This window comes from Schistocerca nitens, unplaced genomic scaffold (genome assembly GCF_023898315.1).
Source record: "Schistocerca nitens isolate TAMUIC-IGC-003100 unplaced genomic scaffold, iqSchNite1.1 HiC_scaffold_380, whole genome shotgun sequence".
Lineage (NCBI taxonomy): Eukaryota > Metazoa > Arthropoda > Insecta > Orthoptera > Acrididae > Schistocerca > Schistocerca nitens.
The window spans coordinates 580,898-599,134 of NW_026045914.1; the positions used below are offsets into that span (position 1 = coordinate 580,898).

The 18,237-nt window shown below is 44.3% G+C and overlaps 1 protein-coding gene across 1 annotated transcript in view; it reads left to right on the forward strand.

The window, feature by feature from the left end:
* The window catches only part of LOC126230336 (dehydrogenase/reductase SDR family member 11-like), a 183,631-nt gene that overhangs the window by 41,878 nt on the left and 123,516 nt on the right, over positions 1-18,237 (forward strand). The window contains exon 5 of the mRNA XM_049942395.1: positions 803-939. Within this exon, the coding sequence (XP_049798352.1) occupies positions 803-939 (137 nt within the window). The remainder of the gene's footprint in view (positions 1-802; positions 940-18,237) is intronic.

Here is an 18,237-nt window from a genome sequence, read left to right on the forward strand (position 1 = left end):
ACACCACCAAGTGGCGCCCCCCGCCAGAAGCGTCCAGTTAGTAAACCTCCCGTCGTTAGTCTGTATTCTCCTTACAGCCAATCACAGCCCCCACTACAAACTGAGTGCCTTCCACTCTACACATCAAGAAGCTATCAGTCAACCTCTTACAGCTCATGTTTAGCTCAATAGAAACTTCTAGAACATATTATGACCCCTCCTCCATCTGCAATTGAACTAACCAAATTCGTTTCTGTGTCTTTTAGCAGGAATGTGGCTTGGCCTTCTCATAAAAACTTCTTTCGGCCGTTAGCACGCATTTGCGGCAGGCATTCCACGTACAAAAGGCTGTTCATGGCACTCTCTACAATCTCATGCTTTCAGCATCATCTTGCCTAAGCCTGCTAAGCGACCACAGCCAATCACGAGAAGCTCTTTTCCACTGGCCTCAGGATGAGGCGACAGTCTTGGGCTGTAAACTACCAGCATTCTCCTTTTTAGATCCATGAAACTGGCTTCCCAGCAGCCCTTGTTCCATGTCGATCACAGGGACCATGAAGTCCCACTTTCGTCTTTCTGTCAGAAAATTACTCTCTCAGTTTGCATCTCCACAGAAATGTTAGTATGAGGCTACCCAGTATCAACCAAGAAACGATTAATTATTCGATAGCTCCCGCCCCCTAAAAAATGCGATCCCCTACTAAGTAAATGAAATACGAATTGTCAAAATTATTCATGTTTGGTGGTTAAATCTTGCCGACTTACACAGTGTATAATCTGTATCCATATAGTACAGGCAGTACAAGTTTGTTTCTTTCTCTTGTTTCCAGTATAGCTGGCCACATCATGCCATTCGATCCATTGTGCTCGATGTACCACGCCAGCAAACATGCTGTCAGGGCTCTGCTTGAAGGACTGAGGAAGGACCTGGTTGCCAGGAACAGCAAGATACGGTGTGGGGTGAGTTTCAAATGCATTATGTTGTTACGTTTCGAAGCCTCCGAGCAGGACTGGTGTTTCATAATTTTGTGATTACGTAAATACACTTTTCAATCATACAGAGTTTTCCAGTCTGGTAAACACACAGTTCAAACAAGTATATATAAATTGCAGGGAAGGGAATGGATTGAACAGAACGTTAAAAAGCAAATTATAAGTATCCAGGCTTCGTGATAGAAATAGGAAGTTAATTAAAGAAACCATTGCTAACACAATCTCACAGACGAATTCTCCAGTATGGAGCAGACTGTGTGCCCCTCTTAAACTTGCTGTCTGTCTGATACAGTGCTCCGAGTTTTTGACTCCAACCTGAAACCTTGACTTCGGCAGCAGAGCTCCTACTGGCTGACTTACTCACACAGAACTCGTCTTCTTACTTCCGCAGTCGCTCTGCCTCCCTTCACTCCGTCCCGCGCTCCAACCTTCACAGAAGCTCTCCATGGGCACCTTGGTTCACTGTCCTTCTTGAAAGAATGAATATGGGAAGAAATGCAATGAAGTAATCCCCTGTTGTCGCATTTATCTAGTATATAAGACTTTCAAATATTAAAGTCGTGTAACAGTAATTGTTTATTCCGTTCTTGGATTCCACAAATAATCCGAATTTTCAGGCCTAGTACGATAAAGACGCTGCTCAGCAATTAGACTTGCAGCGAGGAATTGACCATTTTACCTGCCATGCTGAAATCAGTCGTGCATGAAGGCGAAGGTGTGCCGACATGACTTGTCAGTTTGCAGTTGAGGCTGCGTGGTGCCGCGTGGCTGTTGACAGACATCTGGTGGCTTTTATCTTCGTATTTCTCTGTAGCCGGCCGCGGCTTTACAAGCAACACTGAGAACAGTTCAATACACATCATGTGCGATGTTTTCTCAGTAATCGTTCTGCAGGAGAAACGGTCACTCGACATTGGCACAGAGCTGCTGTCCCATCCAAATCGATCGTTTCCTGTCTCCCAGAGTACATATGGTGAATTTTATCTGCAGTAATTTAACTGAATGGGTGATATCCAAGCTATATTTTTGCAGTTCTAGGTCAGGTAACAAGAACACAGTCGGAAAAGTGGACTGAAAGAAGAACCATACGACACTGAAAGGAAGCTGAGAATGTCACAAAATGACAGCAGATCTTTGGATGAATGCAAGACTGAATCAGAACTGAATAGGAGACAGACTGAAATGTTCCCTGAACGCTAAATCAGAGTGCCCACTCTGAAACACAGTCACCTCTTCACTTTCAATGCCCTCAGATCCAACAATTCCATCCCCTCGAAGGCCCGTGCTCAGGAGTTTTCTTCTTCTTCCCCCCAATACTGTTTTTGATGGCACTGAATTTCCCATAGTTCACCATGTTAATGGTGGGCTCATTTCCACATTAGCACAATAAACGGCAGAAATTAAGTAGCTCCACCCTGTCATTCGACGTTACAGGCTGCCAACCACTTCGATCCCACTCCAGAGAATCACTCCACGGCGACCAGTATCGAGACAAGATGTTCCCATGGCAGTCTCAATAAACTCGAGGCACCAATCACAGTCTGCATCAAGTTCCCTACATACTCACACACCAGCTTTTCGTGAATGCGTCCAGGTTTCTGTTCTGTGCATTGAAGAGTCGCCAACATGGCACCAGCTCAACAGAAGGTCCGTTAGTTTCTACTGGGGAGGCCTTTAAGGTTCCCACAAACGTTTATCTGGTACTTGAAAATTCGGTGTCATCCATTAGCTGTCTCAGCCTTCTAATGGGATACTTATTTCAGAGTGAAGTGAAACACAACTACCAGTTTTCAGTGACTGCCGGGGAAGTCCTGAAAGTCCTGATAATAAAGCGTCGCTTAACTGGAAGCCTATTCCTCAGAGCGTTGCATAATTTTTAGTACACACAAGAGGTCGTCACTTCATCGCTATTCAGATGTACTTCTCTGTAATTACATCTGTAATACATTACATAGAATAAAAGGAACCTCATTGTTGTAAATATTTTATCAACTTATCTTCAAAGCTAAATGCTTCGTGGGATGATAATCTTTGAACATCTTTTAGTAAATGAAGTCTGGTTTGCTGCATTCTTTCTATTTCACATCACGTTATATCTAACTGTAAACGGCATGGATTCACGTATTTTACATACCACTTCGCTATGTTCCAAAGTCCTTTTCCCTCTCAGCTCCTGTCTATTCTCTACAGTTGGTGTTTTTATGCTTTTGTTTCCTAACAGGGAAACTGCTGTGTGTGTGTGTGTGTGTGTGTGTGTGTGTGCGTGTGAGAGAGAGAGAGAGAGAGAGAGCAAATCGCTTGCTAACTATCTGAAAGAAGTGTTCTAAAATACTGATATAGAAGCGTCTACTGCTATCCTACTTCTGAACACAAACAAATCCTTGCAAATTACTTTTCTTATGTATGACATTCTGATTAATTTAAAACGTACCTGACTGTCTGTAAATTAGATTGTATATAAATAATGGTCCACCTGAAAATTCAAGAGATCTTTATCATGAGCAATCTACACTTCTGGAAATTGAAATAAGAACACCGTGAATTCATTGTCCCAGGAAGGAGAAACTTTATTGACACATTCCTGGGGTCAGATACATCACATGATCACACTGACAGAACCACAGGCACATAGACACAGGCAACAGAGCATGCACAATGTCGGCACTAGTACAGTGTATATCCACCTTTCGCAGCAATGCAGGCTGCTATTCTCCCATGGAGACGATCGTAGAGATGCTGGATGTAGTCCTGTGGAACGGCTTGCCATGCCATTTCCACCTGGCGCCTCAGTTGGACCAGCGTTCGTGCTGGACGTGCAGACCGCGTGAGACGACGCTTCATCCAGTCCCAAACATGCTCAATGGGGGACAGATCCGGAGATCTTGCTGGCCAGGGTAGTTGACTTACACCTTCTAGAGCACGTTGGGTGGCACGGGATACATGCGGACGTGCATTGTCCTGTTGGAACAGCAAGTTCCCTTGCCGGTCTAGGAATGGTAGAACGATGGGTTCGATGACGGTTTGGATGTACCGTGCACTACTCAGTGTCCCCTCGACTATCACCAGTGGTGTACGGCCAGTGTAGGACATCGCTCCCCACACCATGATGCCGGGTGTTGGCCCTGTGTGCCTCGGTCGTATGCAGTCCTGATTGTGGCGCTCACCTGCACGGCGCCAAACACGCATACGACCATCATTGGCACCGAGGCAGAAGCGACTCTCATCGCTGAAGACGACACGTCTCCATTCGTCCCTCCATTCACGCCTGTCGCGACACCACTGGAGGCGGGCTGCACGATGTTGAGGCGTGAGCGGAAGACGGCCTAACGGTGTGCGGGACCGTAGCCCAGCTTCATGGAGACGGTTGCGAATGGTCCTCGCCGATACCCCAGGAGCAACAGTGTCCCTAATTTGCTGGGAAGTGGCGGTGCGGTCCCCTACGGCACTGCGTAGGATCCTACGGTCTTGGCGTGCATCCGTGCGTCGCTGCGGTCCGGTCCCAGGTCGACGGGCACGTGCACCTTCCGCCGACCACTGGCGACAACATCGATGTACTGTGGAGACCTCACGCCCCACGTGTTGAGCAATTCGGCGGTACGTCCACCCGGCCTCCCGCATGCCCACTATACGCCCTCGCTCAAAGTCCGTCAACTGCACATACGGTTCACGTCCACGCTGTCGCGGCATGCTACCAGTGTTAAAGACTGCGATGGAGCTCCGTATGCCACGGCAAACTGGCTGACACTGACGGCGGCGGTGCACAAATGCTGCGCAGCTAGCGTCATTCGACGGCCAACACCGCGGTTCCTGGTGTGTCCGCTGTGCCGTGCGTGTGATCATTGCTTGTACAGCCCTCTCGCAGTGTCCGGAGCAAGTATGGTGGGTCTGACACACCGGTGTCAATGTGTTCTTTTTTCCATTTCCAGGATTGTATCTTACACAATGGTTAACCGTTACGTAATGTAAATATGTCCCTATTAGGAAACTGCAGCTGATGAATTTATATGAAAGTCTGTAAATCAAAACTTGATCTTAATTCCCTCTCAAAATGTTCGTTTAGGCTCTACAGTTGTTCCTTATTTGGCAACGGGTAACTCGGCATTGCTCTTACTGCACTGCAAAAATGATGAGTAGAAATTGTTGTGTTGGCAGAAGAGCCAACACCGTGTTACGATTGGAGGCCGAAATGCACGCGTATTAGCTCACTCAGGCTGGCGTGAGGAGGAGGAGATTAGTGTTTAACGTCCCGGCGACAAGGAGGTCATTAGAGTCAGAGCGCAAGCTCGGGTGATGGAAGGATGGGGAAGGAAATCGGCCGTGCCCTTTCAAAGGAGCCGGCCGAAGTGGCCGCGCGGTTCTGGCGCTGCAGTCTGGAACCGCGAGACCGCTACGGTCGCAGGTTCGAATCCTGCCTCGGGCATGGATGTGTGTGATGTCCTTAGGTTAGTTAGGTTTAACTAGTTCTAAGTTCTAGGGGACTAATGACCTCAGCAGTTGAGTCCCATAGTGCTCAGAGCCATTTGAACCATTTGAACCTTTCAAAGGAACCATCCCGGCATTTGCCTGAAGCGATTTAGGGAAATCACGGAAAACCTAAATCAGGATGGCCTGAGACGGGATTGAACCGTCGTCCTCCCGAATGCGAGTCCAGTGTGCTAACCACTGCGCCACCTCGCTCGGTGGCGTGAGGAGGGAAGGACTACACCGACGTGAGGTCTGGTACATGACAAGGAATTAGAATTCAGAAAGTGGACGTAATTAGTTTCATACTTAACTTTAATCCATTAATAATGAACGTCGCTCTTGACGGTACATGAGTCACAATATTATCTGTACAGAAGACATAGTAACTGAATATGGCGCCTTGCTAGGTCGTAGCAAATGACGTAGCTGAAGGCTATGCTAAACTGTCGTCTCTGCAAATGAGAGCGTATGTAGACAGTGAACCCTCGCTAGTAAAGTCGGCTGTACAACTGGGGCGAGTGCTAGGGAGTCTCTAGACTAGACCTGCCGTGTGGCGGCGCTCGGTCTCCAATCACTGCTAGGGACGACGCGCGGGTCCGACGTATACCAGCGGACCGCGGCCGATTTTAAGGCTACCACCTAGCAAGTGTGGTGTCTGGCGGTGACACCACAGAAATAAATCACTGCACAGCAGTTTGCCTGTTCATATTACTAGTCAGACTGTTTTTTGCTAATTAAAATTTTCTTCCTTTTTTTAAAAAAAAAAAAATAGGATTACCCGTCCATGCAACAGTGAAAGGCGTGACGTCGCAGGTCTTGTCTAATCTAACTATCACTTAATAGTGAGAATAAGCTCCATGAAATATTTATAAATGAGTAGGGAAGTATTTTGAAACTAAACAGGGTGAGTCACTATCTATTGTCACCTAGAATAATTCCGAAAGTATGATAGTAGCTGAAAAGTTTGTGGCACAAATGTTGCATGGGACAACGGGGGCTATGCTACGACGTTGTTGTCTTGCTGGTAGGTGGGGTCGTGTCAGAGATATGAAAGTCAACTTTGTTTTTCAAAAAGGGGTGCTATAGTTTGGTACTTAATTTCTGATAGCGGCTATCGAGACGAATCCAATGGTGTTTAAGAGTAATGTCTTTGAAGGTCAACGAAGGTCACAAAGGTGGCATGAACATCCATTTACAGAAGGTGTACGAAGTGGTGACCATTGGTATCAATGCAGTGCTACAATTTTCTTATCATGGATTGAGTGGTGTTCCTTATCACTTTGGCACTTACCGAAGCGCATGCTCTGACAATTCTATGTCGAATATTGCGCAAATATTAAATATACGCCGAACACGGCGTATCAATCTAAAGTACCATTCACATGTAAACACCATTCGGCGGTTTCGCAATACAACACTGATAGGAACGGTAAGACTAGTATCGTCGAATCAAGCGAATGTGAATGATGTATTCCTTCGTATAACAAATCTATATGCTTCTCACTTATAGAAAATGCCAACGAAATTCAGTGAGAGCTAGAGACTTATACGCTGAAGTATATCGTCCTCATACCCACCCTGCATGTCGTACATTTAAATATGTGTGTGATTAATTGCGAACAACTGGATTTTTAACGTATCGGAAACGTATCTGTCAAAGGAAAGTTACTAACGAGGAAACGGAAATTGGTATTCTTGCCACTGTAGTTCTAGATCCTTGGGTCAGTTCGTGTCAAATCGAAAGGGAATCTTGCATGAGCCAGAGTAGTGTTGTTCGTGTTCTGCATCGCCATAAATACCATTCTCCTCGATGAATTAACTGGTACAGATTGTATGCGTCGCATTGAATTCTGCCGATGGGTGAAACTCCCTGATTAAGTCCGCAGGACAGAACAGGTAGTTGGAATTGTGGAAAGGATCCAAAAGAGGGTTGTCAGTTACAGTCAAACACATATATCTTTATTTAGTTGTCCAAACAATACAGCAAAAATTTTTTGGACATAATTATCAGCTGAATAGGCCACACTGTTTTATGCTTCAAGTGCACAAGCACTTAAATTTAAAAACGGCTGAAAAGCATTGACTTAAAATTCAGACTCAAAACAGAATATTTAGAAGGCAAAAGGCCTCACGTAAGTAAGTTCTATGACTTGGCTGAAGGCTCAACAAATCTAACACTCGAAAGGCAAACAAGTATAATTTAAAAACGGCTGAAGGCCCATGATTTAAGATACTTTTTTTTAAAAGAACACATATCTTGAATTAGGCTGAAGGCCCCACACAGTCTGATCATAGAAAGACAAGAACTTGAATTTAAAAACGGCTGAAGGCCGATTACTTAAAACAACTAAAATAATTTTTAGTAGGCAGAAGGCCCAAAGCTTTATCTTTAAACAATATTTTACACAGGTTGAAAGCCCAAACAATCTAAAATTTAACAGGTAAGGAACTTAAATTTTAAAGCGGATGAAAGCCCATTATTGAAAAACACAACTACAATAAATTTTCAAAAGGCAGAACGCCCAATGCTTCATCCAAAAAAAATATTTTAAATGCGGCTGAAGGTCCAAACCATGCAAGACTTGACAAGTAAGGAACTTTCAATTTCAAAGAGGCTGAAGGCCCATTATTTAAAACCCAACTAAATGCATACATATTCAAACCATCGCCTGTAAGCCATTAAAATACACAATCAAACACCAATAAGAAAAGGCAGTACAGCCAGCGGCGCTCAGACGTTTCCGGGGGTCGGTCTGCACTTGGAATATTAACATTCGCAAAGGGGAGACAGGTAGTCGGCCCAAATATATCCGATCCTCCGGCAACCCGACCAAGAGACAGTCAACGGACCCACTGACAAGACGACTTGATTTCCACCCGACCAGTGCACAAGGAACTCCAAAGCCGAACGTAAAAGGCGTAGCCACCCACAAGCCAGTACGCATAAGCTGTCAAAACTACACTCACGAGTTGGACAGCGACAACATGGTGAGGAGAGGATACTGCCTGAATTTTACGTCAGCGACCAGGGCAAGTAACCGGAACGCTAATGGCCACAAATCATGAAATTCCGCTGGTGCACTTGGACTTCAAATAACCAAAATACAGTTAAACTCCACCAGACGGTGGCCAAACTTTCGCCAACTCGGATACTCGCTGTTGCTCATGGGAATACCCCCAACAGCCAACCATGAAAACCAACGGCTCAGTGTGAAAAGTCAGACTTCGGTAATTAAATCACCACATAACTATAATGTCCTGGGTCAGTGAGCCACGAACCCTGTAGCAATTGGAACAGCTCCCACACACTCCGACACTGCGTAGAGATGGCCAGCGGCCCCGACATGCTGCGCCGCACGGAGATTTCCTGGCTGATCCACACCAACTGACCGACTGCCGCACATCGACTAGTCGGAAACTATAAGCACCAGACCAAAGATAGTACAAGGTGCGAATATCGATACAAACCACTGCTGCCACATGTAGAAAGAGGAAGAACCACGCCATAACCACAATAATCACGGGAAACCAAACTCATAGTAACAGTCAAGGTTTAAACCAACGCATAAGCTCAATGGGCTCAGCTTCAGATTCAGAGGGATGACATATTTATTAATTTGATTTTTTTTTAGTGACGAGGCTACATTCACGAACCATGGTAATGTTTATCTGCATAACATGCATTATTGGCCAACTGAAAATCCATGTTGGCTGCGGCAAGTTGCACACCAAAAACCGTGGTCGATGAGTATGTGGTGTGGGATTCTGAAGGACAGAATTATTGGACCCTGTTTCATCGAAGGAAATCTTAATGGTAGGAAGTACACCACATTCCTACAAGAGACATTAGGTCTTTTATTGGAAGAAATACCTTTAGGAACAAGGAATGGAATGTCGTATCAACACGATTGGTATTTGGCACATTTTTGCTGATGGCTAGAAATGAGTTGCAGAGACCATTCCCAAATCCTAGGATAGGATGCGGAGGAGATGTGTCGTGGCCAGCTCTTTCACCAGACTTGACGCCTCTGATTCGTAAAAGACATATTTCATAAAGACGTTCCAACTACACCTGCAGATATGCGACAGAGAAATGTCAGAGCATGTGCTTCGATAAGTGCCGATGTGATAAGGAAAATACCGCTCAGTCCATGATAAGAAGATTGCAGCACTGCATTGATACCAATGGTCATCGCTTCGAACACCTTCTGTAAATGGACGTTCATGCCACCTATATGACCTTCATTGACCTTCAAAGACCTTACTGTTGCACACCATTGGATTCATCTCGATAGCCAGTATCAGAAAATAAGTACCAAACTATAGCACCCCATTTAAAAAAACAAAGTTGACTTTCATATCTCTTAAGCGTCCTACTAGCAACAAAAACCTAGCGTCATTTTATAGCCCCCGTTGTCCCATGCAGCTTTCGTCCCACAAGCTTTCCAGTTCCTATCGTACTTTTGGAGTTATTCTTGGTGGCAATAGTTAGTGACTCACCCTGTATGGAATGCTTTTAATCTCACACAAATAATTCGCACTAGCATATATTATGACATCTCTTCTGCATTCTCACACATCGTACAATTTACCTTTGTAAACGATCTTTAAATTATATTAGTTTACCACTTTTCCTTTTTAATGATATACTTCAACTACGAGCGGAGGAAGCAAACTAATTAAAATACTGGACGCAATATTGATAATCTAGAATTCCTAGTGAAATCTTATGTTATGTCTAAATCCAAAAGGTAATAATCGTCTGCACGTAGCTGCTGCAATATTCTATTCGAATATACATTTCAATGATAGCTAATTCCACTTCATATGGTATAGCCACAGGATTTTTGTATTCATTCAAAATGGTATCCAGGGCTTCCTTGTCGATCTTATCCAATATTCCTCTTTCGATCACAGTATTTCCTGTAGGAGAAGTGGTAGCTTCGCCTGGACACCATGTCTTGGCGTGACTAACTTCGACAATTTACTACGTAGATAATAACTAAATGAGCTATACATGTCTTCCCTTCACATTAAGGACTATCCCTTCTCTAATTGACCCTGACAGTCCGCTTTGTCACAGTTGTAACTACCATAATTTTATCGCAAAACGTTTCTGTAATGGGGCTAATGACATTTAAGTCCTTCTTGCTGACAAGTGTACCACTTTCAGTGTACTTTATGTTGCCAGTGACAGAAACAAGATTGTCCAGGTTCACCATTAATAACCATAAACCAAAGGGTTCGTCAGCTGGTCTTGTCCTCCTCCATAATAATCCTTGCATTTTAAGCACTTTGGAGGAAAGCATGTTGACACTTTCAACTACCACAGAAGACTGATCGGTTGTGGCTGTCAAGTCTCCTCTTATACTATTTATTGTCCACGATGACCTCACTTCTAGTCACGTGATCTTTTGCTATACAATCTAAATTTGATAGTGCTTGCAATACAGCTGTAAACTCATAGCCTAATTGCGCTATTTTGTGTGCACGGTTTCCGTGGGACGCAGGGAGGGAGGCTGAAACCCCCACGAGTGGACAGAATAGTGTAGCGCTGTATCGTAGCGTGATAGTGGGATTTGCGGCGGTGGATAGTGTGGTAAGGGCTGTACGCGTGTATTTACAGCAGAAAAACGTCAACACACTGACTGCAACAGCGATTTGTGTCTATGTTGAAAAAAAAAAAAAAAAAAAAAGAAGAATCGTGGTTTATCTAAAGCAGCCACAGCCCTTTAGCCTTCAAGAAAACCAGAAACTGCTTGGGTATCGTGCTATAAAAAATATGATACAGATGGATGCTTGCATCTATATCTCAAATCTTACAAACTACAGATCATGTGATCATTAAATCGCCACCCGTTGTGGCCGTGCGATTCTAGGCGCTTCAGTCTGGAACCGCGTGACCGCTACGGTCGCAGGTTCGAATCCTGCCTGGGGCATGGATGTGTGTGATGTCCTTAGGTTAGTTAGGTTTAAGTAGTTCTAAGCCCTAGGGGACTGATGACCTCAGAAGTTAAGTCCCATAGTGCTCAGAGCCATCATTAAATCAAACTTTCCGAGGTGGCTCTGGATCTCTGGAGTGACATGAATGATTTCCTTCTCCGCCTGATTTACACCTATGTTGCTGCACCATTGGTTATAACGCGTTTTACTTGCGAGCGCGAATGACGTGTTGTCTTACTGGATATTTTTATGTCGTCCATTCGGGAGTCTGCCCGATGGTCAAATGGCGGTATGTTCGTATGCTCCTCCTGTGTGAACGATTTTTTGAATGTGAAATATAAAACTTTGGATTTCGTTGTGCTGTCTTCAATTGCCACACCAGACTGGTCAACAAGGGACTGAATGGAAGCCTTAGATCTGCTTAGCAGGTTCTATGCCAGATCTTTCGCTAAGGTGTGACGTTGGTAGCTGTTGTATGCTTAGCGCATAGAACTTTTCACAGACGCACTTGTCATCATTTGTGTGTCCCCTTCTGAACCTAGGGTACAGTAGCCTCTGGTTACTCAGCATCCGGGCCGGCCGAAGTGGCCGAGCGGTTCTAGGCGCTACAGTCCGGAACCACGCAACCGCTACGATCGCAGGTTCGAATCCCGCTCGAGCATGAATGTGTGTGATGTCCTTAGGTTAGTTAGGTTTAAGTAGTTCTGAGTTCTAGGGGACTGATGACCTCAGAAGTTAAGTCCCATAGTGCTCAGAGCCATCTGAACCATCAGCATCCGGCAAATTTCGTTGTTAAACCATGGTGGGTCTTTTCCATCCTTTATCCACCTACTAGGCACGCACCAGTCCAGATCACAATTTGCAGTCTGCTTAAACCTTTCCCACAATTCATCCACATCCATCTTACTGGAACTAAGTGATGCCAATTCACTGCCTAAGTGAGATTTTACTATCTGCTTACCTGCTCTATCCAGCAGAAACACTCTTCTAGCCTTCTTGACATTTGTTAACTTTCGTAGTTGGTACAATGACATCGTAACCGCTTCTCCCCGTTTGTATGCTGACATTGTCGATAAGGTGCGGCCTATTTTCTGCTACAAGGCCTAAGGATTTCCATCGCTTGTGGGCTGCCTAGCTAGCAGCTCAAGACAATTTTCAGAAAAACTCTTCAAAAGTATTTCACATGACTGACGTTTTGTAACCCCCACAATGAATGCATAGACATCCCAACCTATACTTGGCAGGTTAAAGTTGCCTCCAACTAGTATTGCTTGATCTTGGTATTTACGCAGTAAAGACCGTAGATTTTCTTTGAGTCATTCTAGAACTGTCAAAGCGGAATGGGGCGGTCGTTAAAAAGTCCAGCATTGAACATAGATTCACCTACACCTGTTATATTCGACCAGGTGACTTCACTGTTACAGTCAGCTTCGACCTCAAAAAAATGGTTTAAATGGCTCTGAGCACTATGGGACTCAACTGCTGTGGTCATAAGTCCCCTAGAACTTAGAACTACTTAAACCTAACTAACCTAAGGACATCACACACATCCATGCCCGAGGCAGGATTCGAACCTGTGACCGTAGCAGTCGCACGGTTCCGGACTGCGCGCCTAGAACCGCGAGACCACCGCGGCCGGCGCTTCGACCTCAAAAGAGACAATATTTTTGCCAACTGAAATGAACACTCCCACTCATATGGCCCATAATCTGTCTTTACGATATACGTTCCACGAGTCGCTAAATATCTCAGAGCTTTCCACTTCGGGTTTCAGCCAGCTCTCGGTCCAGAGAATAATTTGAGGGCGACAACTCTCTTGGAGGGCAGTAAATTTGGGAACTTTATTACGAATACGTCGACAGTTTACTGATAAAATTGTGACAGTCGAAATGGCTCTACTCTGAAGTCAGTTTGACTCCCCTCTCTGTGGATCTACTGACGAGTGTTCATCAGAGACCTCAGCCTACCACCTAGCCAAAAAACCCTCATGTGAACGCCACAAGTACTCTGCTGAGCAACTGCTTCGTTTGTGTTGTGCACCCCTGACCTGTTAAGGAGTGTCCTACAAATCCCCACACAATAACGCAGGTCTAGAAATCTGCAGCCAAGATCGTCACAGAGTCGACGAAGAATTTGGTTGAGATCCCCCACTCGGCTCCAAACTAAAGAACACCGACCAGCTCTGGGAACGATGTTGCAAATTGCTAGCTCTGCATGCACCCCACACACGAGTCCAGCAGTTTCCACCATCCCCGCCAGATGGCTGTACGAACTGAGGATCGCTTCAAGATCCATGCGACAGGCATCGCTGGTGCTGTCGTGAGCCACAACTTGCAGACGATTGCAACATGCACGCTCTGTAGCCACAGGCAAGGCCGCCTCCAGATCTCGGATGAGGACGCCCCAGCAGACATACAGAGGGCACATTGGCTTTCTTTCCAGCCCTGAACGCTATCTGTCGAATGGGCTCCATAACGCGCCTAACATTACAGCTCCCAATAACCAATAAACAGCTCCCCCTGCTCGGGCACTGCTGAAGGAGCGTCCACCTGTCCACTCACAGGGTGAATGGGCGAGGCCAGGCTGCCAGTCTCCACATAGGCCCTTCACCTCATGCGACGTGACAGCGTTACTACCCGCCACTCACCCTCTGTGACGGCGAAACAGAGCCCCTGGGCTGAACAAGTGACACCTGAGGTGTCCCATGTGACGTGCAAGACTCGTGATGTATCATCAATGGTCGCTGCTGCGTTCAAGAGCTACGTTACTGGCTGTTCAGTGAGCAACTATTGCGCTGATGACTGGATGAAATAACATTTACAAAAGCGCGAGATTAACCCTCTTAAACATAGAAACGCACGAAATTTACTAAATATACTACGTGGACGCACTCTTAATACGTACGTCACGTCATAGGAGAAACAATTTTGGATACTTCGTCAGTACGACGATTAAAGTACAAGTGGTCGATTGCTAGTTGTATCAATGGTCCCTTGAAAGCCTCTCTGTGTATCTAAAATCCCAATCATCCAAAACATAAATTAATGTGTACACAGGGTCCAGGGTCCGGAATGTAAACTCACGTCCTAGCATTGATGTTCAAAATGTTCAAATGTGTGTGAAATCTTATGGGACTTAACTGCTAAGGTCATCAGTCCCTAAGCTTAGACACTACTTAATCTAAATTATCCTAAGGACAAACACACACACCCATACCCGAGGGAGGACTCGAAGCTCCGCCGGGACCAGCTGCACAGCCCATGACTGCAGCGCCCCAAACCTCTCTGCTAATTCCGCCCGGTCGGCATTGATGTCTCCAGCAGGCACGGCACAGCTATTGCTGCAAACTGGAAGATCGGCCTGATCTCTAGTTGCAGCAGGTAGGTCAGAACACCCACGGTGCAAGTCGGCTGTTTTCAGTTTCTGGACCTTTCGTGATACCGAGAAGAGTATTTTGGACCTGATCTGTGTCTCAGATTGCATCAGAATGTCGTATCGTGCATGATACTGCTGCTTATGAGTCATCAGTTTTCCAATTCGACTGCAGCTGCACGTGATGCAGCAGTATGCGTTGTGGTTTCAGCTCACGGCAGCTGCAGAGCTATAAAGGTCATTTAACCTTCCCGTCTATATTTATACAGTTGGTGTAGGAGGTAAATTGTGCAGAGCGAAAATGCGTCCAAATTCCTGTCCAGAATAAAGGCCTCAATACAGTTCTGCCGAAATTGTGCCGGGAAAAGTTTGGTCTTAATACAGCACGCGGGAGGTTGGATTAACAACATTCAGTGAGTGGTCCCTCCCTGCTAAGCATCATGCGGATGAGCTAAGTTAAGAGGAGTACTTTTACACCGGCAGTGGCGATGGAACAGTGTGTTTTCATTGTGATGGTGTTTTAAAGCGTGAAAAACGATGATCAGAGGACAGCACAGACTCTGTGGTTCTCCAAATGTATGTTTCGGATTCGTGTGAAGGACACTGACTCTGTGGATGCTATCTGTCGACCGAAACAGGCGATAATTACTGCAAACGATGTGTGAAATGTTAAACCAGAGGCAGATATTCTGAATAAAGCAACGAGGATATCCGTCTGTGCAAACTTTGCTTCCAAGACGAGGGCAGCGCAATGTTCCATTGACGTCGACATGCTATCACCTGTGTTAAATGTGCATTGTGCACTCTTCATTTCCTCCAATGTTGCATGTTTCTTTTTTGCAAGATGTTAAACTTCACAGTTCACCTAACTGATATCTAACTGTTGTAATGCGCAATAAATGTATTTTTTTGTAAGCAAGTTCACTTAATTCATAACCCTGCCCACGAACTAAATTACGTGTTTATACATACCCACTGAAAACTGTTGTACGGAGTGTCTGAATTATATACAGCAACGCTCAGACTTTGAGGTAGGGGCCTGATTTGGAAATCCATATAAGCAAGCAGTATTAACATCGCCACCGGTGTATGGTGCTATTGTTACACATGCCGGTAGGCTTGCTGAAGTGCTATATACCCGAACTTTATGACGTATTACAGGTAGAGTGACATAGTTTGAGAGCACTACGTCAGCAGTTTCGGCTTGTTGTTGATCGTTAACACCGCTGCGGCTTCACCTTCCTGCTGCAGTCAAATCGTTTACAGCACATGAGAACTGGGTAACACATGACAATTTACCATCAACCACTTACAGCTGGTTCCGCTCACTGTATTCGAGCACACAGTCTGGTAATGTGTCTCCTGCTCTTGCACGCTGTGTCTCCAATGCTGCTAGCGTTGGGTCGGAAGCCCCTCCGCAATTTGTCTACTGGATTAAAGGTAGACCGTTAACTACTATATTCTGCCCGCATGCTATTATAATAAGATTCTCGGACTCCAAAATAAGCGGAAGCATTATTCTCCGCAGTACCGTCGGTGGTACGGTCTGTACGTCGCTATTTGGTACTCTGTCACACAAATCGCGGAATCTACCATTAAATTACGCCGTTACGTTATTATTGGCCAGCATTTATTTTCTTCCGGAATATTAGACGAAGCCGTTAGTTTACACACAGCGCAAGTATCCTGCCTCACGAAACTGCACTATAAATCTGCATTAACGGAACCAGCTTGCTTCGGTAGTTCTGTAAAGTTGTTGCAGTGCAGAGCGTTGGATCTTCTAGGGGACATGTTGCATATAAGCGACACGTAGGGTTGTGGTATACGATAAGAGTGTTTAATATGGATGACCTCTAAATGTAGAGTAAAAGTTATGTTTCATATATGTGTCAAATCAGAAGTCCAGAAGCAGGCAACGTTATTAGTAGCCAGCTTATAGCTTTTACGAAGTGACTACGCACGTGGCTCAACATGGTCGTGTGTTTTATATCTGTGCAACACAGTGTAGGTAATAACTTGATGTCTCTTCAACTACTCTGTTATGGAATATAATTACGTTATATCGGCAGCTACTGGAAATTCTACACTACTATTGCTGCTGTACTCACATTATTTCCCGTGTAGTGTGGCTCTGTTGTCTTCAGAACGGCACCGTCATACTGCTACACTGCGATGTTGAGGGAAGTGCCTCATAATATTTGCAGCTGTTTTGTGTAAGCTTTTCTTATTGGAAGTCCTGGTATGGATGATGTGGGAGAGGGCTTCAATTAAGCGTATATTCTAGCTGAGGCAGCATCATGGGCTGGTAGAACCTATGGTTGCGATCCACTAATTTCTTTCTAGAGCATGACGACTTCCACATCTACATATCTGTACGTTATAGATAATATCATCTCATTAATACGTGTTGTGGCATTTGTTTAGTCTTGTTTAGTCTTTATAGCAATGGAGTGTATTCATACAAAGCGTACCAATTCGAATACTCGTGGCGATTTTGTTTGTATTTCGATAATCATGTGTTTTAATGAATTATACAGAAATCTTAGATGCGGCAGTATTTAATCTGTGCTTGTGAAGTGCGAGGCGCCTCGCAGTATATTACAGTGCACATTTTTTTTCCCGAGGTTCAACTCTGACATTATCTTTGGAATCGTCACATATCCCAGTGTTACCTTATTTCGTTATATGTTTTTGTAAGCTGTACATTTTCTTCTGTCACCAAAGTAATATTTTTGGTAGTAAAAAAAAATTTGTCTTTGCTTCCTTTCCTAATAAGACAATTATGTTACAAATATGTTTGTGGTAGTGTAGATAGTTACTGATTTCTATTTTCGCAAGGCGTATTTTGCGGAAATGCAACTGTAAAGATCGAATACTCGCAGTAAGTATTTAACAACGTGAACAGGTGGTCATTAACTCTGGCAATACCAAGCCATTTTCAGTAACGTTTATTACCAATGGGGACGGGCGTACTTTGTGCCAATCTCAAAAAAGTTAAAAATAAATAAAATTCATTAATTGTACTTGAATTACATTAGTGACATACTCCTGAAAGATCTATTGATGGATAATTAGGATCCAGAACATGAACATTTCTTTTAAAACTGTTTTTAGAAATGCGTTTTACATCTTTCAGTTGAGTTTAGGAAGTCTAATTATCTGGAGAAAAATTAGTAGTAAAAGTCGTTAGAGTGCTATTGATGTACACTACACTACAATTTAAAAAATATTATACAATATAAAATAATATAAAAATATATAATATAATATAATATTAAAAATATAAACTTAAGGTAATGTACAAATAGTTTAGGTACATAATCTAGTTTTTTGACAAGAATTATTCACCACTTTTTTCGGAATCTACTCATACTTGGAACATACAACAGTTTTTTTTGCTCTGTTTGTCGCAAGAGTATCTGTTACAATTGTTGCAGATTATTGTTGTTTTGTTAACTTTGTTGTACTTTTCTGCTTTTGAATGGC